Source organism: Equus quagga, chromosome 17 (genome assembly GCF_021613505.1).
Source record: "Equus quagga isolate Etosha38 chromosome 17, UCLA_HA_Equagga_1.0, whole genome shotgun sequence".
In the NCBI taxonomy this organism is placed as follows: domain Eukaryota; kingdom Metazoa; phylum Chordata; class Mammalia; order Perissodactyla; family Equidae; genus Equus; species Equus quagga.
The window spans coordinates 56,929,649-56,956,460 of NC_060283.1; the positions used below are offsets into that span (position 1 = coordinate 56,929,649).

The 26,812-nt window shown below is 36.9% G+C and overlaps 1 protein-coding gene across 4 annotated transcripts in view; it reads left to right on the top strand.

Annotated features, from left to right (window-relative positions):
* Positions 1-26,812, top strand: part of ERBB4 (erb-b2 receptor tyrosine kinase 4) — a 1,114,677-nt gene that overhangs the window by 883,769 nt on the left and 204,096 nt on the right. For all 4 annotated transcript variants that reach the window (XM_046644934.1, XM_046644936.1, XM_046644933.1 and 1 more), the window contains exons 18-19: positions 833-955; positions 4,358-4,456. In XM_046644934.1, coding sequence (XP_046500890.1) covers positions 833-955; positions 4,358-4,456 — 222 coding nt within the window. The remainder of the gene's footprint in view (positions 1-832; positions 956-4,357; positions 4,457-26,812) is intronic.

A 26,812-nucleotide genomic window follows, 5' to 3' on the forward strand; every position in this document is an offset into this window, starting at 1 on the left:
GTGTTCCCCTTTGCATCCTCTTTCTTCTCCCCACACTGTCCAAGCTGTTCTTGATGGTGGCAGTGCCTTCCACCATGTCAACCCATTTTTATCATCTCAAGACCCGTCTTACAGTGTACCTCCTTTGAAAAGACAAATCTGGGGAACCTGTCTCCCGTGGGTTATTTTATTCCTTTGCATCCCATAGCATTCACTTATGATCTAGAATCAAGTTGTCATGGAATTGTAGAATTTTTGATATGGAAGGTACTCTAGGGACTTGCTACCTTCAAATGTGTTCAGGGTCCATCAGCATACATGGGCATCGCCAGCAGTTCTGTAAAAATGCAAATTTCAGCCCCACTCCAGCAGTACCGAACCAGAATCTTCATTTTAACCAAATCCTGAGGTAACTTATACGTACACTGAAGCACTGGGAGCAATGTCCTGGGGTACTGGCACTGTGATAAACTATTTTTCTCTTTTCTGACATGTTTCTCCTGGCTTCCCAGGTAGATTTTAAGCGCTAAGAAGGCAGCATTTTTTTTTTTTTAATGTATCAAATCTCCTAAAACGAGAAAGAAAACTTTGATAGAGTATGCTGAAATAACTAAAATCTAAGTCTTAGCTGAAGATGCCAAAAAGAAAGGGGCTTGAAAAGGTAGAATTCAGAGCTCCTAATTAGTCTCTAAACTTCTATCCAAGTAGAAAACAAAAAACATCTCCCAGCCTAGTTTGCCTCAAGGTAGGTGCACAATTGTTACTTGTTTCTCTCAAGCAAAGAACAGGAGAAGAGGAGGGCTGCTCATTGCCGGACTGAGTCATATAACCTTGTATTCTTTTTGATTTGCAGCTGGTAGAACCCTTAACTCCCAGTGGCACAGCCCCCAATCAAGCTCAACTTCGCATTTTGAAAGAAACTGAGCTCAAAAGAGTGAAAGTACTTGGCTCGGGTGCTTTTGGAACTGTTTATAAAGTAAGTAAAAAATAACATATGCCATCAGTTGTTCTAAGTTTTGTTTCAGACTTGTTTTAGACTACAGCTAGAGTTATTGCTCCCGCTAACCTCACTTCCTCTGAATATTCAGGGAAGAGAAACTTTACACTATTGAGAAGTTGCTGTACAAATGAATTCTTTAATTTTTTTGAATGAGCTGGGATGAAGGCAGTCATGAAAAAGTAGGAAGGAAAAACTGGTTCTTTTTCTCAATGATCTTCTGAGCCCCCTTCAATATCATCTGCCCTTCAGCAAATTTTGTCCTAATCCAAATTGCCCAGTTGCAACCAGTTTCTCTTTCCCTTTATACAGTGTTCTATGAAATCCCGGAGATGCCTGAGCAGTGAGCCATAATCCATTGTGGTTCTTTTCTTCTGCTCCTTTTTCCGAAAGTCTCCCCCTCAGGACCCTATTAGCAGATCTCAAATGTGCGGATGCAGTGTTAGTGTAGGATAATTCCCAACCCACTTGTTGCCTACCTGGTAACATATATGGTTTAACAGATAATTTCTGGTTTTAATGTCCTCACCACTATATGCAAACTAAAAAAGTGACTTTCTGAAATTCAAGTCAGATCGAAGGAGAAGGTGACATCAAGAGTTGTCTATAAGAGAGATGTTTCTGGAAAGGGAAAGCTGAAATGATGGCATTTGCGTGTTTACTTATTCAGCTTAGTTACAAAACCAATTCAGAGGCCAGGCTCAAGGTTAATTGTGGTGAAATTTATTTCTGATGGTAAATAACAAGAATAAGAAACTCTGCTGGCTTAGTGCTAAATCCTTCTCGTAATGTCCATTACTATAATTCCCAAAATTTACTTTGGATGTTTTATATATTTCCCAAAGCTCTATGCAAGCCTACATTTTTACAAACAAATCTGTTAAAATAGGTTGGATCTTAGGAATTTTGCATTTTAAAATATTCATTTTTTTTTCCTGTTTAAAGCAAAGATTTATTTAACACAAAATATTAACAGCTGGAATATAAACCTTAATTTTCTCTCCTGAGTGTTCCAAAAACAATCTAATCTCTTTAAAATAAAACTGATTTATTGGAAGGTCAAAAGGCAGAAGTTTCTTTATCTCTTAGTATGCATATTTTATTATTTAAATTTAAAATTGTTAACTGAGCACCTAATTTGAATAGAAACTATTCTAGGCTGACTTAGTGACTTCTAATCTTCAAATTCTTTGTATGTTCAAAGAAATACAACTTATCTTATCTTTATTTATATTATGCTAGACTTCCATTGTAAAGATAACTCACTCTTGGATTGCTGGTAGCGGATAATTACCTTTATGTTTTTACAGATAATATGGTCTGGAAATTGAATTTTATTTAAAATCATGGAAACCACATAACTCAGGACTAAAATACACTCTAGTGACCTCAGCAGAGAAAAATATTACTCATTTAAACATTTAATCATAAAGCTTTGTTAATATTTTTATTAAGGACAATTATTTGCCTGTTGTTATGAGTGTTATACCTTTATTGAAATTACTTGTACTGAAAGTTTATTGAAAGTCCCATAAGTATGCTTGAATTTTATGCTTGTAGTGTGTGTGGTTGACCCTAAAATTTAACTAATGTATCAGTTCTTACAAGGACACACTGTCTTAAACTATAAAAAGTTATTCTTGACCATAGAAATGCAAATTCGCTTAGCCAATTATTTGGTTAATTTTTTCTCCTCGTGGGAGATATGCTGTGTTTAAACATAAAAGATTTGAAACAATGTCCTGAGTATCAGCACAGTTGAATTTTTGTCTGGTTGGGCCTAGAAAATAATGACTATACTTATTTTAAAAGCGTTTCAAATTAATTCGCACTGAATGTAATTTCTTATTTCAAAAGTATACATTAGGAATATTTTAATATTGATGCTCATCTTTATAAGGTAACCCCTCGGTGGTTATTTTGTTCAACGATGGTGAGCCTGTTCACCACCCTGGATACTTCAGTGAGAAAATGCAGCTTACGCATCTGTTTTTTCCCCATTTCTGCATTAATAAATTTTTTAAAAATTTTATGGCACAGGGAACTTGGCTTATTATTTTGCATTTGACACATAAATTTCGCTAGTCACTCTAACAGGAACCCTTAAATTTACTTTCTAAAGGTTAAAGTCTTTTTTTCTTTATTATTTTGATTTTTTAATAATTCGTGTGTTTATGTCTCATGTTATTATGATTTTGGGTAGCACAAATACATGTTTTCACATAGAAGAACAAAGTGAAAAACTTTATCTTTTTTTTATGAGTACAACCAGCTGATATTAAGAAAGACAAGAAGTGGAGATGTTCTGTTCAGGAACAGCAGACTATTTTTTTTTCTTCCTTTCATTTTAATGTTAAAACTAGCCTGAGAAGACTTTTTTGATGTCAGGGCTAATAAATTAAAATGTAAGGTTTTATTTTTTGGTATATAACCTCATATTTGCTTCTGTGTTTATTTGAGACAATATGCTTTAAAAAAGCATTCTTATATATTCTATGCATCCCTGATGTCTTATCAAAATCATTGTCCTATTCAAATGGTTGAACTGCCTACCCAGAAATGCTGTTATTTAGCTTACTATTGTACTTTAATCCAAGTCTGCCCACTTTATACTTTCCCAATACAGACATCTGTTCAGATATTATAATTATATTTATATAGGAAGAGGGAAGTAGCAATGACCAATATAAATATTTTATATTAGTTCAGAGATAATAAAATCCTTGAGACACACACACATTATTTAATAACACAGATAAATTAACACATGCTCAATACTCCCTAGAACTTGCCTTTGAAAAGTAATTCTTAAATAATTACCTTAGAAAAAGGAGTTCTCAAATCAATATGAACTTCAGGAATGTGAGCATATGTCTTTTTATTTGCTTATATATTATTAGTTGCAGAATATTTAGCTAATACTAAAGCTGAAAAGAGCCTCCGCCATTACTGAGCCCAGTGTCCTAAATGACCAATGAGATGACTGAAGTTCAAACATTGGGACACCCTCTGAAAGTCTTGAGAAGTTGATGATATCATCCAAATCAAATGTTATTATTACATCTTATTTCAATGTTTTTTTCACTATTCAAAGCCTTTGTCATGCACACAAATTGAATTTTATAAGAGTATGAACACCTTGAAAGCAGAATACATATATGATTCATCTTCTTATAGTGAAAGCAGACAGCAAAATTGCCGAGTAACTTGTAACATATGATAGACGCTTGATAGATGTTTGTTGATTGAATAAAAAATATAGAACTTCTAAATTATTTTTTAAGAAATGAATAGACTGAGTGGTTGACTCAAATTTTGTTTCTGGTATATATGTTGTATATGTCTTAATATAGATTTAACGGGAATTTTTTCTCCCCATAGGGTATTTGGGTCCCTGAAGGAGAAACAGTGAAGATTCCTGTAGCTATTAAGATTCTTAATGAAACAACTGGTCCCAAAGCCAATGTGGAGTTTATGGATGTAAGTACAGACACTCTGGTAATCACATTTTTGGTCATTACTAACAGACTGTTTGCAGAGTTCAAAAAAACTTCTACTACTTACAAAATTTCTTCTCTGGAAATAGTATAATCTTATAGTTAAAAGCTTGAGCAAGGGTCAGCAAACTTTTGCTTAAAAGACAAGAGAAGAAATAGCCACAGTTTTCCTGCAATGTGGTCTCTGTGGCAACTACTGAACTCCATCCTTTTAGTAGGTAAGCAGCCACAGGCAATTAAACAAACAAACAAAACACAGGAATGGATGCTACTCTGTTCCAGTAAAACTTCATTTCCACAAACAGCTGAAGGTAGGTTTCGGCCTGTGGGACAAAGCCGCCCTCCGGGGCTGTTTACTGTTACAGCAAACTGCGCTTGCAAGGAGCCATGGTGATTCGGAAAATTAATTGGACTGCTTTATTTTATTATTGTGGCAATCCATGTAGTTGAAAACATCAATCAAGATTGGTTTCTATGGTAAGTAAGTTAGTCGTAAATTTAAATTGGGAACCTACCTAAGCCAGATAATTACCCATTGAAAATTTACTTCTTCCAATTCAATTCAAAAGACAAGTCCTTATAGGACTTATAAGTCCTATACTTACTTATAGGTAAAAATCTCCAACTATAGAATAGTAAGAGAGTTCTGAAGAATAAAAGTACTTTATGAGGTCAATCAGAACTTCAGGATTCCCCCTATCAAAAATTGTAGATTGAACTGTTCAGCAAAATTCAGAGTGTAGGACAGAATAAAACTATGTATGTAGCATGCTGTTATTTTTTTCGCATTCAACACAAGATATCTTGCCAGGGGTTCTATCAAAGACCCATAGATATTCTTTCTCAATCTTGTAGCATAATGTCTTCAGTAATAAGAGTGATTTTGATTTTCAAATGACCTTCATGTGAAAGATGATGCCAGCATATGCACTTTGATTTTTTAAAAGGTGGATTGCTGAGTATTTCTACCCAGTTTCTATTGCAGGCTCTTTTGTAAGTTTTATAGGAGCTCAGTTTGTGACCTTGCATAATCTATTTGGATATAATGCTAGCCATTTTATATAGGGCTACTTTTAGTTTAGCAACTTATTGGTTATTATATAATAGGGCTGATAATTAGCTAGTACAAACCAGCTCCTCTGATCGGTTGGTGCATGCCTTACCAGGCGCTAACTATTCTAAATACCACCTTTGTTGCATTATCTACCAAAACCTATCTAACAGACATTGAGTCCAGTAACTAAATAATGTTTCCTTCTGCAAGCTGCTAAAAGTTCTGACACTCTGCAGTTGTATGTCCTGTTTCATACATTAAAATTTAAAACTGAAGCCTTCTTCAGTGATGTCACTATCCATTTGATCTTGATCATAGGTATAAATTTGTGAAAGGAATTTTCAAAGAAAGTAAAAATTAGAAAGAAAAATGACAATGAGTGGAAACAGTGTAGGTTAATATGTAAAATTGAGAGACAAAAGACTGCCCAGCCTAGACTGCAGCCAAAGCTGAAATTCACAAGAATGCCAATAATCTCTGCTGGAGGTTTCACAGCCATTTTGTCACATTTCCATGGAAACAGACTAGCAAAAAGGGGTTAAGAGGCTACAAAACAATCACCTAAGAAAGAAGCTCTAAACACCCCATCATGGTTTTGAATGATTATCTGAAAACTCCTAACCCCATCCATTTTTTTTCCCTGGTCTGAAGTCTATTCCCATGGAAACGGGAGTGGGGATGGCAGCTTAAAGTCTTAGATTTCTTCTGAATTTTAGATGAGGCTTTGATTGAGCCATGAAAGAAGTCATTTTCCTAGAGGGTTGACGGATTTGGTGACCAACAGACTCCAAGGAGCCCATTCTTTTTAAAGTTAAAAAAAAGTTAAGGAAAATGTTTTGACTTTGCCTCTCTACCTTGTGGATAGATGCCAGAAGATTAACAGATTGATGGACTGGTATCTGCAGAGTTTCAATAAATATCAAGCAGAAACACTTCCTACTATTTTTGTGACTTCTTTCAAAACATTACAAGGATAGCATCACAATTATTAAAATACCATTGTACTGGCAATATTAATGGTAAATTCAGTATTTTATTTATTTATTTATTTATTCATTAAGGTCACATTGGTTTATAACATTGTATAAATTTCAGCTGTAAATCATTATATTTCGACTTCTGTATAGACCGTGTTGTGCTCACCACCCAAAGTCTGGTTGCCATCTGTTACCACACAAATGTGCCCTTTTACCTCTTTTGCCCTCCCCTAAATGCCCTTCCCCTCTGGTAACCACCAATCTGTTCCCTGTATCTACGTGTTTGTTTGTTGTTGTTGTTCTAAGTTCTACATGAGTATAATTATATAGTATTTGTCTTTCTCCATCTCACTTATTTTGCTTAGTATAATACTCTCAAGGTCCATCCACATTGTTGCAAATGGCAAGATTTCGTCTTTTTTAAGGCTGAGTAGAACTCCATTGTGTGTATATACATATATATGCCATATCTTCTTTATCCGGCACTTATGTTGTTTTCAACTCTTGGCTATTGTAAATAATGCTGCAATGAACATAGGGGTGCATATATCTTTTCAAATTAGTTTTTTCGTGTTCTTTGGACAAATATCTAGAAGTGGAATAAGTGGATCATATGGTATTTCTACTTTTAATTTTTAAGGAGTTTCCACACTGCTTTCCATAGTGCCAGCACCAACATTCCCACCAGCAGTGTACCAGGGTTCCCTTTTCTCCACTTCCTCACCAACACTTTTTATTTACTGTCTTGTTAATTATAGCCATTCTGATGGGTATGAGGTGATGTTTCATTGTGGTTTTGATTTTCATTTCCCTAATAATTAGCGATGTCAAACATCTTTCAAAGTATACTACAAAGGTGTAGTAACCCAAACAGCATGATATTGGCAGAAAACCAGACACACAGATCAATGGAACTGAATTGTGAGCCCAGAAATAAAACTACCTGTCTATGGACAGCTAATTGTCAACACAGGAGCCAAGAACATACAGTGGAAAAAGGAAATTCTCTTCAATAAATGGTGTTGGGAAAAATGGACAGCCACATGCAAAAAATGAAAGTAGACTATTATCTTACACCACACAAAAAATTAACTCAAAGTGAATTCAGCATTTTAAATAGGCTGGTGTAATTTCAATGTAGATATATACCTACATTTCATTACTACATTTTTAGCTCATCTATTATATGTGTAGATCACTATAAGTACTTGAATAACATACGAAACCACAATACAAAAGGTTTATATAAGCAAAGTTGTTTGTAATTTGGACCTAAGGACTGAGTTAAAATAAAAAATATTCCAGGGTTTATTAAGTTAAAAGTCATACGTTTGGCGTATGTCTCGGTTTGGGTTCTTCCAGAAGCAGAAGCCAACCCTGAAACAAGGATTTGAGTGACAGTAGTTTACTTTGGAGGTGAAGGGTTCATGAGTAGGTGAGTGTGGAAATGTGACAGGGCAGCCAATAGAACCGGCTCCCTTTGTGAGTGACTGGAGTTTCCTCCCACAGGAGAGACTCTGGCAGCCAGTGTAGGACACACCCCTCAGGGTTACCCTACTCCAGGGTTAAGGCAGCTGATGGAAGGACTCCAGCTGTGAGTCATTGGTTGATTGCTACTGGGAGAGAAGGGTGTTTATTCTCCTGTATGTGCTACCAGCTGAAGGTGGGCCTCAATAGCAAGAGAGAGCCACTGAGCAAAGAAAGGCAGGTGGAAGTCAGCTGGGACAGCAGCATGTTAGAGTGTTCCAAGGATAATGTTCAAACGAAAATCAGTTCTACTGCAACCGTGCTACTTCTCCCTTTTACGAATGAGTGTATTTGTTTATACGCATGTGTGTGCATGTGTTTTACACCATTTTATGGAAGGAACATCAAACTTCCAAAGACAATGGAAACTGCGTACTGTCGTTAAGCATTAGATCCCTCCGCCTCAACTTTACTCTTAGGGTAGAATATTCTAGATTCAATAACTACTGCTGGTAGATTTATCAGATATAGCTGTGCTTTACTGGTTATTATAATAAATGACACAAAGACAGCAACTTAATACTCAAAATTCACTGCATCCAATACTTCTCTTGATATCCAAGGGCAAAGGAGAGCACTTTTTATCTTTTCTTAGAATTTTTACCATAGGCAAAAAATAAATAAAGAGCAATTTGTGTTCTATGAAATGTTCTGCTAAAAGTAAGAGAAAGAGAATTTGGTCACAAGGCTGTTACTCAGCTCACCTGAATATGTCTAATGGATTCATAATGACAGTAATAGTGCACTGCTACTGAATGGTCAGCATACTCTTCATCCCCATGAAGGAAGATCACACTGAACAATATTAAGAAAATGACTTTAAAGGTCCACCTTCTTAAGAGGAATGCCTCCATTTATACATGCTCCTAGTTCTTGTTTCAAATAACACCATTTCATTGGGAAAATGCAGGGTTTTTTTCCAGCAAATGGTGCAGAACACATACCTAAAAAATGATGCTATTGAGCCGAATTCCTGGAATTGGGTACCATGTCTGGTCAAATCAGACAGGCTCTTCAGTTGGTCTGCATTTCCACCAGTCTGGGTTTTTTCCCTGATATTTAAGCCCACTATTGCTTGACATTATTGTATTTGCCTAGGAAAGGCATATGTTTTTAAACGGTTTACCTAATTTTTATATTTTCTTAAAATATTAATCTTGGTATAAAAGAAATGCCATAATTATGCTAAATTCCAGGGACCAATCAATCATACTTCAGCTTAGCGTTCACCTGAATCTTCTTGGCTTCGGTTTTGGCATTCCCAGGACAAATCAACCTCACAGTCCACGAGAAGCGGCTGCAAGGAATTGTGTTTCAAATAACCCAATCCTATCGTGTAAATGGTAATTTTCTTATTAAAAGAAGAATAACTTATTTTCTTCTCCCTCTACAATAGGAAATTTTATCTTAGACAACTGCCATTTTGCTGTTTTCTGAAGAAATGTCCTTGTGAATTAGGTTTATGTTTCTCTGCCTTATGTTGCTTTTACGATATTCAGTGCCTTGATGGGACTAGTTTAAACTCTAATTGATGCCCTATTAGTGGGATGAGAGAAATAGAATTTATTGGTAGAATTTATATTTTCTCCCAGATTTGAAAAGATACTTTGTTCTATAACGCTATTTTCACATTATGACATTTTCATGCATATGGCTTCATATAGTTAATAATGACTCTTAGATTGATCCTGTATCATACTAATAGTGGACTTTTAAAAATTCATATATTTTAATCCAATTGTATCTTTATGCCTTATGGATTTTACTCATTTGCATACATGAATACAGATCATCAATTTCAGAGGTGAAAACATGCAAAATTCCTTCTTTTTTAAGACTGCTTAGAACTCACAGGAGATTATGACATGTATTGGGGCCAGCCCAGTGGCGTGATGGTTAAGTTCGCTCACACATCCTACTTCCATGGCCCGGGGTTTGTGGGTTTGGGTCCCAGGTGCAGGCCTACACACATGTCATCAAACCAGGCTGTGGTGGCATCCCACATACAAGAAATAGAGGGGGATTGGAACAGATGTTAGCCCAGGGCCACTCTTCTGCACAGTAAAAGAAAATAAAACTGTGTCTTCAGAAAGAGAATCTGTAAACTCCGTTAGAAACAGAATTTAGGATTTTTTAAAGCTCTGCTAAAAAAAGAAAACAAAAAGAAAAATTTCCAGAGACTAAAGTAAATCATTTCTGCCATAGTTTATTCCATTGGCCCTTATATACATTCTGTTAGCTGTGCAGAACTTGGTCAGAAATGACATCATGTCTGAAATTGCTATTTCAATCACCCATTCTCCAGCCCATCCAGTCCTTTTCCTATAGTATCCACTTGAGGAACATTTTACCCCTTCGTATCTCCCATTCATTGACTCTTTCCTGTTTCTCACTATCCCTCAGCTGCCATCTCTCCTTACAAACGTTTGCAGATTCATGGCCCATCATTATAATCACAATCTTAGAAAAACCCTCGACTTTCTCGATTCTCACAATCATGCTGGCCTTAAGCAATCTGGAAAATACTGAAATTTCTCAGTGCTGTGTTCTAGAGCTCTTTTCAATCTACATGTTTTCCTTAAACCATTTTACTATTTTATCAAATTCCATCTCTAGTCTATTTTATGACTCTGACCTTATCCTATCCTTGATATCGCCACATTGAAATCTTAGGGACATCTCAAGTTTAACACACTCACGAGGTACCTCTTCATCTTCTCTTCTAAATCTAGTCTGCCTTCAATCTTACCTATTTAAATAATTTGTATGCCCATCCACCCTATTGTCTCTATCAGAAATTTAGGACTTATCCTCAGATGTCACAATCCCTCAAACTACCTACTTCCAGTTCAAAAGCAAATGCTTTGATTCTGTGCCAAAAATACACTTGGAGAGCATCCTCTTCTTTTATTCCCTTGCCATCACCTTAATTCGAGACATCAACTTCTTCAGCTTGACTTATGAGAATAGCTTCCTATATGATCTCCCTACTTTTTAATACAAAGCTTGAATTGTGTTACTCGTGAATAAAACCTTTCAGTGCCTTCACAAAAGTAAAGTAATATACTAAATCCTTGGCTTGCAGAGCTCCTAATTACTTTCCCAGTCTTTTTTCTCCTCATTGCCTTTTTTTCCACCCCTCTTGGAAGCTAAGCAAGTCAGTCAACGCCTTCCCCTGGGGTGTCTTTCCCCCAATTACACCTAATGAACTCTTGTTATCCTTGTATTTTTAGCTGAAGTGTACTTCCTCAAGGATTCCTTTCCCAACCCCTTAATCTAAATGATGACCTCCTAACAGCACTCAGAATTTTTCTTTCCTGCAGCTATTATGATAGGTTATTATATATTTATTTTTCCCAGTTTCTTTGTAAAATCTCCTTCTCCACTGCTAGTCTACAGGATCCTTGACGACAGGGACTGTCTGTTGACTCCATCACTGCATATCTAATGCAAGCACAATATAAACACATAGGAAACAATAAATACTTGATTAATTGACTGAAGGTATTTTTGTTCTATTTTTAAAGACTAATTATTCCTCTTTTAAGCCTTGTCCATTCCAGCCTAATTGATATCTGTAATATTTTCTCCCAACAGTCGTATCTTTGATTAGCATGTTGTACCTGGATCATTTTCCTTAGGTATTCCTGTTGTCCATCCCTGATTTATTTCTACAAACTCAGTTTAGTAGCTGTCTTGAATCCAGAGCACCAGCACATCGCTGAGGAATAGCTCTCATACTGACTCTGTAAGCAGGAGTCAGCGTGCCCTCTGAAAGCCCTTTGAGAAGGGAAACTCCTTGTAGACTTTCTGTGCGTCCAGGAGGCCAGTGACCTTCCCTGGTGGGAACCTTCTGAAGGCTTCCCTGTGAATGTTTCCATTATTCATGGGAGGGTAGCTCTAGGTTTCGTTTCTAGCTGTGTCTTAGTCTGGCGCTCCTAGAATCAGCTGCAGGAATATGAATACGATTTGCTTCTCTGACGTCTGTCACTGGAGTGTCCCCCCCACCCTCCCTTGACTGTTCACTTCAGTTCCAATGGGAATAGGATACAAGGATGGGATTCTGTATAAAAAGGAAAAAAATAATTGATTTTAGCACAGATTTTGGCAAAAATAAATAAATAAAAGTAATTGATTGCTGTCATTGTAAATCATTGCCAGTAACAATTATCTGCATTTAGTAGATATCCTAAAACTTGAGTTTTAAATTTTCTCACAGGATATTAAAAAGTTTGAAAATAGGCAAAGTACTTGAGAAGTTTTGCATTCTAATGGTCTTGAAGCATTTAAAAGAGACTACCTAAATCCAGAACAGGTTGTTCTCTGGAAGCCTCACTAGGTAACCTAATAAGCTTTCTGATTTCTCCTGTTTCTCCAAAGCATTTCTCAAATTTGGTGAATGAAAGACATTTCTTCAAAGTCTATGGTACCAAGATTCAAATTTGGTGAATGGAAATCAGTGGTCTGTTAAAGGCATTGCTTTCCATATTATAGATATTTTGCAGCTTTCTCAACCTTACAATTTGGCGAATTTCATCCATGATTAGAGGATGTATTGCTCTGCCACCATGGAGCTGGAAGAGGATCACATTGACCATGTAGCTTCAGACTTCAGTCTGAATGGTTTGCTAATTAAGATGCTTAGGAAACATCCCCACTCAGTTTGGCTGCTTCCGTAGGAAGAGTTGTTTACAAGATGAAGATTGTTTATAAAATTCAGAAAGAAAGCTTTTGCCCACAGGGCAAGCAAAGACCAAGAAATAGAATTTCCAGAAAATCAGCAAACAATTTCAGACACATTAAACCTTGATGTAGATGGTTTTGCTAATGCTCTGTTTACAGATTCAAGAATACAAAATGTTGTTTCTGCGGGAGGAAGGGATAATCTAAGTAAAGTCCTAGTCTTCATTATGTGGCAAAAAGTGATTTTAGTTATTCATACGGCAGTGATTTGGCTCAGGAAATGAAAGCTTAATATGCTGTAACACTTGCAATAGTACACGCACATATGCCCACATATGTATATGTGTATCTACATAGTAGAGTGAATATATATTAATATATATGATAAATATGGTATCTTATAATTATACTATTAATATAATATAAATTATATTCTAATATTTTGTGGGTGTGTGTATATATATATATTCACTTCACTGTGGTGTATGGTAAATATACTCTCCATCATGTTTTTTTAATGTGCCTTTACAAAATTAATTACACCACTGGGTAATCTATTAGAATGAGCACATGGTTGGTATTGCTAGAAATGGTAATACAAAAGTGACAACTTCATGAGGATATCTCAGACTTTCTCTTAGGACAGTTTTCACAAAATGATCAAAAGAATTCTTCATTCTACCTCACACCACTGCTGTATTAGTCACGGGTTTGAGTCTCCATATTTGCAAAGCATGGGCTGTCCCAAACTAAACAAACTGACAATGCATCTGATTGCATCAAAAGAGTTTGTGAATCGAAGCTCTGTGGTCATTGCCTCCATACCCTCATCGCCCTTGACTGAACAGTCATAGTAAAAGGATCCTCCATGTAGACAGTTAGCGATCACCCCAGATTGCTAGAGATCTTCATGTATAGAGTCCAACCCCACGTTCAGCAACAGGAATCAGTAATCCTGGATCACATGTGGGGTGTTGTTGATTTCCATGCGAAGAGATTCTGCAAACAAGGATGGCTGAGCACGGTTCCGTTGGCACTGCATTTCCTCTGCTCCTTTTTAATGGCAAGAGTTAACCTGTACTATGGACTGTGGTGGATTTGGACCAAAACCTTAACTCAGTGACAGCAAAACCAGGGACTGGTCTAGCACGTCCTTCTTGATGATTTCCACGATGAATCAACTATTAGTAGCAGACGTTTTTAAAACATATTTTCTAGAAACTAATATGTAAAATTAAGATCAAAATTATAAATTATCATGAAGAAAGAAATGATTCTTTGCATCCAGACTGAGGCGAAGGGAAGCCTACAGATGAGTATTAATACACCTATGCTGTGAGGAGAATGAAGCTTACAGATAGTATTTAAATCATTTTTCTCATTCCAAAGCCAGTAAAGGAAGATAGAGCCTGGATTTGAACTGAAAGTTCTCCAGCTCCAAAGCTACCGGCTTCTCATACCATTGCTCTGTCTTTTCCAAAAGATCACATTATTTAAGTGAGAGACAGTTGCCGCAAGTAATATAACAGTGGCACTTCCTTCATAGAGTTTTATTTCTTCTGAGATTTTTCTTCTGAGTTCCTGAGGCGACCTGTTGCATTCATTGAATTCAAAGTTTGCTCAAGAGGTATTCTTGCCCCCAAAGCCCTGTTGATGACCTCATCATTTTCTTCTTATTTATTACTGTTTCATATGACATTTCATGTCACTCATTCTTGCCCCCAGATTAGAAACTCAAACTGAGTATGTGTGACTTTCTCAAAAAACTCCAGACAAATCCTTGAATTATACAAATAGAAAAAGTCTGATGCATTGTATCACATAAACATTTTAATCTCAAAATTACTACTTTACATAAAAGGATTACTGTAGAATCTATACCTCTTTGAGCCTGTTAAAACAGTAAATTGTACTGTGCATACTGCATAAACAGCTCATCTTTTTTTCTAATCAGGAAAACAATAAGAAGATATTCTTTTGAACATTTCTAAATGCTGCTGCAGCTCCTAAGAAGCCATGTTTTTGGTGCTCATAGCTTGTAGTTAATGTATAGCTCAGTACAGTGTGACTGGAAATAAGAATGAGCATCTCTGAGGTAGTAAAATTATGAGACCAGTTTGTCAAAGAAAATAAGCACTCAGAGAGGGCTCTTCATCTCAAAACTTTTAGCTTAGGGTTTTCAAGTGATCCTTGCCACTGCTATTTTATCTAGGGTTTTGATCCACTTACAAATTTAATCTAACCTCTCTGAATGTAAATGTTCCATTACCTGTTAGAAAATAATTAGAAGCTGTAAGCAGAAGTCTGCATACATGGAGTCCCTTGGGAGCCCCTGAGCTCATGGAAGCCAGGAGTTTGACTGATACTGGTCAGCTGACATTGGACCAGCAGCTAATAGTAGCAGGAAATGCTGCTTAGCTAGGTGAGAAAGTTAATGTGGGGAAAATGAAAATGAAACGTTTGGGACTTAATGGTTGGAAATAAATTTCCCTTTTTCATTTATTTCCTGGTAACAAAATAGCCAAGGGAACCAGTTCTTTTTTCTTTTCTTTTTTTTTTTTTTGACAATCTATGATTAATATCTAAGGGCCCACTTGATCTCAGCCATATTCACTATTTCCTTGTATTCCCACAAAGAAATGTTAGCAAATCAGGAATATGTTTGGTATAATGCATACAAATAATAGGTGAATCTGACCAATAAATTAAAATTGTCAGCGCTAGCAAGCATGTGGTAAATTAACGGTGGGAAACATGTGTAAGCTTTTTGGGAAGGTTGCAAACACAAGGGGTCTGATTATAAAGTCAGACAAGGTTTTTCCTCTTGTGATTAAAGCAATGAGCCAAGTTCCTTTAAAATGAAAAATAATTTCAAAATGTAGGACACTCATTCACTTAATAAAGATGTTACTATCTTGCTAAAGAAAAGCCTTTTATTCTTTTGCAGAGAGATGCTTCAAAAGACAATATTCTCTAGCTTTTCATGTAATGTTTATTTCTAAAGAGTGAATTTCAGCATGCATTACTCTCCTCCTCTTATTTTCTCTAAATTTATAATGCATGTAAAGGTATAACACCTAAAGCCTGTATGTAATTTTTGCATGCCCAACAAGGTTGCCAGTGTCTTTGGATAATAGCCACTTCACACTTTGTAACTCCCACAATATCCATTTACTGAGTAGAAAATTTTCAGTAAATATGTTTTTAATTTGGAGGAACAGGTAACATATTTTTACTTCCTTTGTTTTTAGTAGACTTTTACGAAGAGTTTTCCATGTGCAAATTCCTGTGCTGTCTCAGTACTCCAATGGTTAGAAAGATGACCTGCTCGCCGTAGCCTTAGGCTTGGTGAGATTTGACTAGTCACATACTAAATAGGTAACAAAACAGCCACTTTCAGCAGGTTGATGGGAGATTAGAAGAAAATATTATCATTAGTGATGGGTTCAGGGACCGTTTACACTCTTGACCAATGCAGGAATAACAACCTTATTTGGCGTTCCAGTATATTTGGATGCATTTATCTAAAATGCATGCATTTTATGAAACAAATTGACCCTTGTTTCAGTTCATTTTTTCTAACCTTATTTCATTTTTGCCATATATATGTATTTGTATATCTATGTACAGTATGCACACACATATGTATTTTTTAACCATATGTGTGTTTGCGGCTTTTGTTTGTTGGTTTTTGAAATCTGCTTTAAGTAAGGAGAGGACAAATGAATATACAAATATTTCCCTATAACTTATTTAACACTAACTCCCTCCACCAGTTCCAAAAGTTTGGTGCATAATTCCTTATTTTAAACCCTGAACTTTCTTGTTTCAAATATGTTTATTTCAGAAATATTTACAAATGCTTAACTTACGTTTTATTTAAAAGCAATAACTGGTTAGTTTTCACTTTAATGTAATTATTACTTGTGAGGGTTAATTTATTAAAAATCTCTGGCTGTAAATGCTCACCCCCAAAAATGTCATAAATTCTCTCCAATTTTATCGGGTTGTGGGCATGAACATCTTTGGAAAATGCTGTCCTTTTTTTTCACCTGTATACACAATTAACTCTCAAATAATGTCCATGACAATAGTTTCAGTTTATCTTCATATTTTCGAGTGCTATGAATAAGGTCCCCAGGTTTATTAAAGATAAATTAATTCTTCCGCTTGGTAATCTATCATTGAAAGGAACCGCCTGTAGAAAAAAATAGGGCAGTTTCAAAATAATGTTCATTTTTTTCTCCTCAATTGAGTTATATTCTCTTACAATATCTACATATCTCTTTAGTAACCTTTTTTTGTACAGTAAATCTATATTTATGTACTTCATGGGCATTTTTAGCTGTTTAAGCAGTAATATACCTATTTACAAATGAGTATTAAGATATTTTTAAACAGTTTGGACATAAGTGTGCTGTCAGAGTTTTCTAACTGAAAATAGAGTAAAGAACTTTCCTAATAAGACGTCATCTCTCCACTGCTCCTGAAGTAAACAGATTGTTATTAACAGGCTGTCATCCCTTTATTTAATGCTTTACCTCTTGTCCAGAGGAACTTACCACCACCATCTGCATCTAAAAATATCTAGTTTAAGCTTAGAGGGCTTCGTTAAGATTTTTTTTAAGACAGCATTTCTTTTTTGTCCATCTTAATATTTTAATAAAAATTTTATAAATAGTAATTAGGAGACCCCTTACACAGAAGAAATACTGAATTTAGAGTCTTGATTTGGAAGATGTTGGTCTAAATTCTAGTTCTACAACCTACAATTTGACATCCCAATGGTCAGCCCAGCTAATCTCTCTGTTTTTGCAAAGCGAAATAATAGAAACTGATCTAGTGTTGGGAAAGATGCTAAAACTGATATTTTATTGTCTGTAAAGTGTATAAATTTAAAATAGTGTTTTATGATTTTGGCATGTTATAATAAATATAATAATAAATTAATAGTTATTAGTGCGAAAATATCCATTATCTGTTAAAACACATGAAGTAACTGAGGATATTATGAGAAAATAGCCTCTATTCTTTTTCCATCTTTCGAGTGGTGCTTCCTTCAGGATGACACACTTTTGTGTACGTGTGTGTGTGTGTGTGAGGAAGATTGGCCCCACGCTAACATCTGTTGCCAATCTTCCTCTTTCTGCTCCAGGAAGATTGTCACTGAGTTCACATCTGTGCTAGTCCTTCTCTATTTTGTATATGGGACATCATGACAGCATGGGTTGATGAGCAGTGTGTAGGTCCACACCTGGGATCCAAACCCACAAACCCTGGGCTGCCGAAGCAGAACACGTGAACTTAACCACTATGCCACTGGGCTGGCCCCAGGATGATACACTTTTGAACTGGGAATAAACTGGGAGTGATGAAATCATTTCCAATGACTATAAGCTCTCTTATGAGGAAATTGATTCTAGAACGTGTGTCAAGACTTTGGTTGACTTCCGGACGTAGGAGCTACAGCAGGGCTTTGTCATGGTGAGACGGGCAGTGGTGAGGATTCTCGTATTTCCCTGGTGTGGGCCATCTGAAATGATTGTGAAGTCTGAAAAGACCCCACCTGCGGGCATCCTTCCATAGTCTTCTTTCCGTAGGTAGAACAATACACCATTTCCTAGGATGGATGAAGATGATGTACAGAGCTTCCTTCTAGGGAATTTAACATTTATGTCACTACAAGCTCATGTGCCATTGCCCATTTTTAATCAGTAAATTATTTTGTCCCTTCTAGATTTAGACTTTGACTAACTTGAGCTTCTTAAAACAATATCAGCAAAACAAAAGAGAAACAATTTATGTAGAATCTGTTAACTGTAATCCAGGTGTGTTGAATAAGTTTTCTTCCATTTATCAGGATAATAAAGCAACAAAGGCTCCCAGCTCTTTAAGGTGTACTTTAGCACCGAAAGCTGTATAATTAGTGCCAGCTTTTCACAATAAGAAAATGAAAGCCTGTGTTTAAGAACTTCCTACTATTTAAGAATCATCTCTGCTTGTCTCTTTCTCCCATTAGCAATTCAAATAGATACAGTGATGTTTCAGTTTTTAAAGGGCAATGTATATGCCAGATTCTTATTATCTGGGCAGTCAATGATGGTTTTAAGGAATTTCTGTTAATAATACAAGAGATTATTTTCAACGCCTTGAATGAAATGCATTCCAAACAAGCCACTGTTAGGTCAAGGTTAGCAGTAAACCAATCAAGACTTGATGAAAGACAGTTCTGATACTTAAGTCAACCAAGCAGTCTGCTTAAAAATATGCATTTGCCAGCTAAGCCGTTTCTGAAGTTTGGTCCTATGTTATCTAACTGTCCTTTTGGAGATGAGGTATTACACTACAAGGTCTCTTTGTGCTGTGAGCTTGATAAGGCTGAATGTGAACACTGGCAGAGACAGAAACTATTTGACTTACAAATCAGCATTAGAGCATAAAGTGTTCAGGGACAAGGGGCCTTGGTGGATTGCTAAGTGATATTTATCATTTGGCTTTCTCCTTCTCAAGTACTTAAATTTAGTACCATGTCAGCATTTGATAGGCATAATTTCAAGGTAAAATTTACCTGTAAGTAAGAATAAAATCAGTTTTACCATTTAAAGAATCAGATGAAACAAAAAAAAAATAGGTAGAAGCTCAATTAAGCTTCAGCAAAATCCCGTGACCCACTCTGATCATGTTAGCTGATGCGCACATCAAGTTTCTCTCTCTCAGAGTGTTGATCACTAGATAACACATTACAGAGAGTAACAATGTGTTTCCACTTCATCCCTGATAACTGGCATTTTTAATTTGCCATTGCAACATTGACTGACCTATGTGTTAGACTGTGAGACTTGATCTGTGGTCTAAGGAAAAAACATACAATGTTTATAAACTAATGAATAATTTGAAAGAGTAGAAAGAACTTCTTTATAAATGTGAGATTGTATAATAGTTTAATCAAGAAAGTAAGTTAAAGCCTGGCACAGTGGTGTAGTGGTTGAATTACAAGCTCTGCTTTGGTGGCCCGGGGTTCACGGGTTTGGATCCCGGCCATGGACCTACACACCACTTGTTGGGGCATGCTGTGGTGGTGACCCACATATAAAAAAATAGAAGATTGCCACAGAGGTTGGCTCATGGATAATCTTCCTCAAGCAAAAAAAAGAGAAGGATTGGCAACAAATGTTAGCTCAGGGCCAATCTTCCTCACCAAAAAAAGAAAAGCAAGTTAAATAAGCCCACTTGAACAATAATGGCAATCTAGTAGAACTCAAATGGCAGGAATATAGTTGGGCCTCAGGAATGACTTGGAACTAGGAAATTCAATGCCATGAGGATCCACAGACACTTCTCTTATCTCAGCTTCTACCCAGCTTGTCTGAAAGACCTCACTAACTCCTAGTCTAGAAAGTAGGGCTTAGGAAAAAGTTTCTCATTAGCCCATCTTGGGAACATGCCTATCCCTGGACCAAATGAGAGGCTAGAGTCCCATTGTTCAAAATGGCTGCTGACAGCCCAAGATTTTACCACAGATATTGGGTAACACTGAGATTCACAAAAGGTGGGAGGAGGACTTGAGAGCAACCCAATAGATACCTTCTAATAAAAGTTAATGCTTTTTGGTTCAGCCAAAAAAATCACAAGTAATTTTTATTTGAAACTGCATAGGCTCATTTTTCTCTTTTTGTGTGTGTGTGTGTGTGTTTTCTTTTTGAGGAAGATTAGCCCTGAGCCAGCATCTGCTGCCAATCCTTCTCTTTTTTTTTGGGTGAGCAAGACTGGCCCTGAGCTAACATCTATGCCTACCTTCCTCTACTTTATATGTGGGACGCCTGCCACTGCGGTGTGTATGTCTGTGCCCGGGATCCGAACTGGCAAACCCTTGGCTGCTGAAGCAGAACGTGCAAACTTAACCGCTGCACCACCAGGCTGGCCCCTCTTTTTTCTTTCCTTTCATTTTTCCTCCTTTTTGTTGTTATTTTTTGCTTTTCTTTTTGTACTGGAAACTTTTAATGGGATTTTTTTTTCTCAGAGTTTTAATCAAAGTAGTGTGTATAGATCGATAGATATAGATATGTTGCTATATAAATATAAATGTGTGTATTCACCCAATATATATAAAGTACATAGCACCACAAGCTTATAATAATAGCAAAACAGCCTCTTGCTGCCCCCTAGTCTTGCTTCCCAGGGATAATTTTGTTAGCTGTTTCTGCTGATATTTACCTCCACATTTCTAAAAGTATGCTTCTGTTTCTATTTCTTGATGTAACAACTTTAGATATAACATATTGACTTTCTAATATGGTAAATAAAGAATTAGCATTCTCAGATTTTTCCCTAAACTCTTTTTTCACTCATACTCCCTGTATGATGTTTATGTGACAATTTCCAATTATATTGTTAATTTATTTTTTTCAGAATGATTATTATGAAAGTTTTGCTCTCTGCTGATAGTCATTTCAGTAAGAAATGCTTTTTCTAAGCATTTTATATCCCTACATCTAATCCTTCTCAAACTTATGAACAGAATACTCTTTTGCATAAGCTCAGGTACTTTAGGAAATCTATCAGTTTCTTTTTCCTCTCTGTCTTACCTGGGAGAAATCCTTCTTGAAGAATTCCACTCTCATGTTCCAATCTGGACTGGCAGTGTCTGGGTCGAAGGCCCCGCTGCAATTTGGAGCCTTCTTCTCCTCATCACCTAGAATGTCCCTTTGCTTTGCAGCTCAGGTGGATCCTTCAGTTCCTTGACACCATATCTACCTCCTTCTTGGTTTAGTGTGTCATTTTAGTATTCCATATAAAGAATTATTAACTGTGATGAAAAGAATGACTATAAGATATAAGGAAACCCTATATGGTACCCTAGGGATAAGCGAGAATATCCAAGGAAGGAAAAATTTGAAGGGGTTCAGAGTTTGTTCTAGAAGATGTGGTTTGGCCACCGGATGGCAAAGAAGTTCCTAGTTTAGCCAGGCTGGAGCTGGTCTGGAGTTGTTGGGCGATCGATAGGTAACCTCTGGAGTGCAGGCTGGGGAGCAAGTGATCAGCAACTGGGGGCCTGGGTGGACTTCAAATGGAGGCTGGATGTGGACAGGAGTTGAGGGAAGACCTGCAGAAGGAACGACTTCTTCCTGTGTGACGCAAGTGGCTGTGTGCTGAGGGAGTCCAGATAGATGGTTGGATGTGGGCTGTGTGGGGACTTGCTGCGATTGTTGCAGCATCCGCACAGACAGGAGACCTGCAGAGCAGACAGGCAATGCAGGACTCTGGGTTCTGTTTCTAGAGGGCTATGGAAAAGTTACCCCCACGCAAAGGCTTCAGCGTCATGGAGGACCAACCGCGTCCTGGGCCCATGGCTGGGGTGGGCTCTATCAGATGTCCTTACACCCACTTGACTGACTTCCACACACACACCCAACAGCCACACACTCCATCCCTCCTGACCTGTGCCAGGAATTGCAGGAAGCCTCTTCCCCTTGCAGTGTCCCTCCAGAGTCCTCAATTCAAAAGCTGATCACGCTCACTTTAAAGGAGAAATACTTAAAGCAATTCAGTTATTTATCAGAGGATAGATTGAAGGGTGCATTTGTAGCTGAGAGGCGGTAAATTGATGATTGACACATCCTCACACTAATAGCTTCCTGAGAAAGGATGCGTGGCAGGGGTAATTTTTTTTTTTTTTTTTTTTTGAGAATTGCCACATGGAAAATACTTTTTCTACCTCTCTACTCTATTGCTACTTTGCCTGGGTGTGAAATTCTGTTGATAATTCTTTTCCCTCAATATTTTGCAAACTTTTCTTTGTTGTTTTCTAGCTTCCAATGTTGCTGTTGTGAAGTCCAATGCTTTTCTGATTCCTAATTCCAATTTCTCCCTTGGCAATATTTGACTCATTTTTTCCTTTTTTCTACTATTCCCCAAATTTCCAAACAATGAACATTGAGGTTTCGTAAAAAATTTTTTATTTTTTAATTTTATTCATTGTGCTGAGCTCTTGAAGGGCCCTTTGAATCCAGAAACTTCTATCTGTTTGGGAATTTTTTTCCCCCATGGCATCTTTGATATAATCTTGTTTTTTTTCATCTTTCTTCCAAGATCATTAGTCAGTTGCTGAAATTTCTGGATTGATTCTCTAATTTTCAAATCCTTTTTGTCAGATTTTCCAGGTTTATGTATTTTTCTGAGGATTTTCTTGACCTTTTCTTCCAAATTGTTTTTTTTAATATCATGTATTAGACTTTTAATTTCCACACACTTAAATTTTGTTTTTCCTGTCATTTTTTTTTTAAACAATCTGGTTGTGATTGATGAATATATGTTCTCATGTGTTGTAGGGTGTTAACTTTTTAAATATTTCCTTCTGTTCCCTGAATTGTCTCTCCCTTCCAGGTTCTTCTTTTCTGTTTGTTTGAGTGGGCTCTCACTTTAGAACTAAAAGTTTTCTCAAATTTCTGGTATTTTAGTCCCTTTGGGCTGCTAGGATCGAACACCGTAGATTGGGTGGCTTATAAACAACAGAAATTTTCTCCCAGTTTAAAAAGTCCAAGATCAAGACGCCAGCCGCTTAGCGTCTGACGGGAGCCGCTTCCTGGTTCACAGCCAGCTGTTTTTCTGCTGTGTCCTCATGTGGGGGAAAGGACAAGGGAGCTCTCAAGGGATCTTTGACAAGGGCACCAGTCTCATTCATGAGAGCTCTGCCCTCATGAGGAAACCTCCACAAAGGCCCTGCTCCTAATACGTAATCTGCATTGGTGAGCACGCATCTAACATGGGGACACTGGGAGACACGGACATTCAGTCTGCAGCCTCTGGTGAGCTGAGCTTTACTGGGAGCAGGGATATCACCATTCGTTTGAGTTACTCTCTCTGAGGCCATTTGTCTTTTCAGCGAAAATACACCAATTGTCTGCTGGCAAAATTATACACCTGGCTGGGCATTTTTGGAAATGATTGCAAGTAGTTCTGCTCGTTATGTAACCTTAAAAAAAAAAGATATTTGTTATTTAGGCTCCTCTCCCCCAATCTCTGCTATACCTAGTGCCCCTAAATGAAATGATTTTTTGGTTCAGTTTCTTCATTTACAAACCTCTCGTTTCTTGCCAGGATGCGGAGGAGCAGTAACCTGCTTCTCTAAGTAAGGAGAAGACCAGAGAGTCCGACTGCTCTTTACACAAATCTTACATTGTTCCTGTTTTCAGCCCCATCTTGTCCCTTCTCCATCTGTGGTATTAAGTGTCTCCAGGTTTTATAGCCCTCCCAGTTTCTGCGAATGAATTGGCTTTTCTATTCTTGGCATCCCCCTTCACAGGCACTCGTCATTTTGCTCTTCGCTTTACTACCTCCATTTCCCTGAAACTTGATGATTTTTTACTGGTTAATATCCCCTCTCCCATTCTCTTTGTCTTTGTATCTTTTTAATGTCTTCACGCTCATTTTAGTGGAATCTTGAGAAGGAGCAGAGAAAATGCATGTACTTAATCTATCATAATAAACTGGAAGCTCTGTAAGAAATTTAAGTCTGAAAATCCTAGATAAGCTCCTTCTAACCTTGTTTTTTTTTTTTTCTGATAGGTTTTATTAAAGTAAAACTAAAGAATCTGTGCCCTCTAATTTCATCCATGTAATAATCTCATGCTATCGGAGAAAGCTTCCTTCATAAGGAAGAGCATTAGGCATCTTTGGAAATCAGTGATTGCTCATTGAGAACTAGAGGGCTCCTTAAGTGTGTGACCTTGTCGTCCACACGTGGAAACAAGAAGGGCAGAAGCATCTATACTGAGAGTGGCAGTTCACAACTCCACCTGCAGCAGTCACTCAGGGAGAAGTGTCCAAGACCAGCTCTAGCCCCTAGATTACAATAAAAGTGAAGTCCTTCTTTGACTTTCCCCGTGGGTTAAAATTTTCAAATATTGGAAATATTTAGCTAAGAGTTATCATCTTTGATTTAGGTGCAAGAGAAGTTTTCTGGGAAATAATACACCCAATTTAAATTGTCTAAGGATTAGGGTTAGTATGATGATCTCCAGAAATATTTATGGTACCCATTGTTTTTGTAGATTACAGAGTCGTAGAGATTGCAGGTGAAAGAAGACATTCAACAGCTGCATGACTCTTGGCAGAAGAGGTCTCAGCGTTAGCACATCAAATCCATCTAACTGGAAAGTTAGAAAAAAATAAAAAATTATTTATTGTGGGCCTGGTAGCTCAAAGAATATTTCCTTAACATAGGGCTGAACCTAACTGAAGTTAGCATGGTTAGTGATGGGTTTTTTTTTTTTGGTCTTTATAATATTTTCTTTATAGGCAGAAATAAAAGAGCCTAAAGCAGAAGTCTTATCATTTTTCCAGTTCAGAGGTGGCTTTGAAAAAACTGATGAAAGTTATGAACTCTTTGCTCAGAAAAAGTCCACATACATGCATATTCGACCATGATTTTTCTTCAATATCTGGCGTTTGTAATCCCTGTGAAGTGCAGAAACACAATCAAGAATCACTGGCTTAGGATCTCTCTTAAATCCCAGTGTTATTTTGCTAATATTGTAACCCCTAGGGAAATCTAAGTGATTGATATCTGTGCATAGACTGCCCAAGAGACTATTCTAAGTCATTGGTGTTTCAACGATGATAGTTATTATGACAAGTGCCATGGTCTTTGTGTATCTTCCTTGTTTAATCTCCCAACAGTCTGTAAAATAGGTTTTCCACAATGAAGAAATTGGAGTTCTGAGAGGGTGGATGAATGATACAAAGTCCCACAGCTAGTAAGTTATGGACAGGCTTCAAATCCATGACTTGACTCAAAAATGTCTCCTTCTGCCAAGTTACATTGTTCAAATTGTTGAGTACCTTCTGTGAGAAATAATAAAATTTGTGCCAAAGAATCTATTGTATGTATCACCACAAAATATTTGGATTGTGGGAATTCAATTCAGCCTTGGAGAATATGACCAATCTAATAAGTAGCAGGTAACACCAACTGGAATGAAAAGAAAGTCCAGTTTCTCTTTTACTGGTACATAATGTATTTTTATATATGTGTAAATTTTGACTTTACTAGAATAATTTTAAGAATAAAAGAAACTACATAAAATTAACCTAGAGGCTATACAAGAAAAATAAATGGGGTATTTAAATGGTAAAAAACAATAAAATATATTTCCCGGATGTTTGCCCAGACTTCTCTTGTGAAACTTACATCAGAATATCTAACTACTCACTAGTTAAAACAACGTGGAGGATTCGTAGGTTCTCAGTTCAACATGCCCCACACTGACCTATTCTCCACTCCCAAACCCAGATTTTCTTTTTCTTGTGTCCCTGTCTTAGCGAATGATGACACTATCCACCACAACCCAAGTCATTCCCAACTTTCCACTATTTCTCAGCCCAACACCAAATTGGAAAGAAACTTCCAATCTGATCTCTCTGATTTTCTAGTTTCTAGTCTTAGTTTCTGTTTCTGTTTCTAGTCTTAGACTTTTCCAATCCAAGCTTTGCAAGCCCACACGAAAGCTCCTTGGCTGACATATAGCTGATGATTTAGCTGTGAGAACTAGGCTAGAATTTTTGTATGGGGAGCTTCGAAGCATTGATCCTGTTGTAAGCAACGTGGGGCACAAGGCAGACATTGAGAGATGCATGGTCTAGAGCCCTCTGGTCTTTCTTGCAGTCAGTATTCATAACATAAAGACCTATACTGAGTCTACCAGCTGCACTGGTGCCTTATACCTGCAAACTAGAGGCTGCCAAGATGGTTCTAGCTAAAGTTTCCCCCATTCTCTACAGGCATGCAAAGACGACACTTTAGTTGAATTATTCTTTTCCTTATTTTGTAACATACTGATTATGATATAAAATTAATGAAATAAAATATAAGATCTTCTCATAAAACAACAACATAAGAAGACAAACTTTCTATTTGGATGAATTCTATTTAAGCCTAAAAAGTTGCAATCTCTTTGAATTGTAAAATCCATCAATGAAATTCATTTGACAACTCATCATTTGTAAGTGATAGTTTTACTATCACATGAAAGTTCAAAAAATAAAAATTTAAATAATTATTGTGAAGTAATGACAATGTATCCTTGCCATTTTTATCATT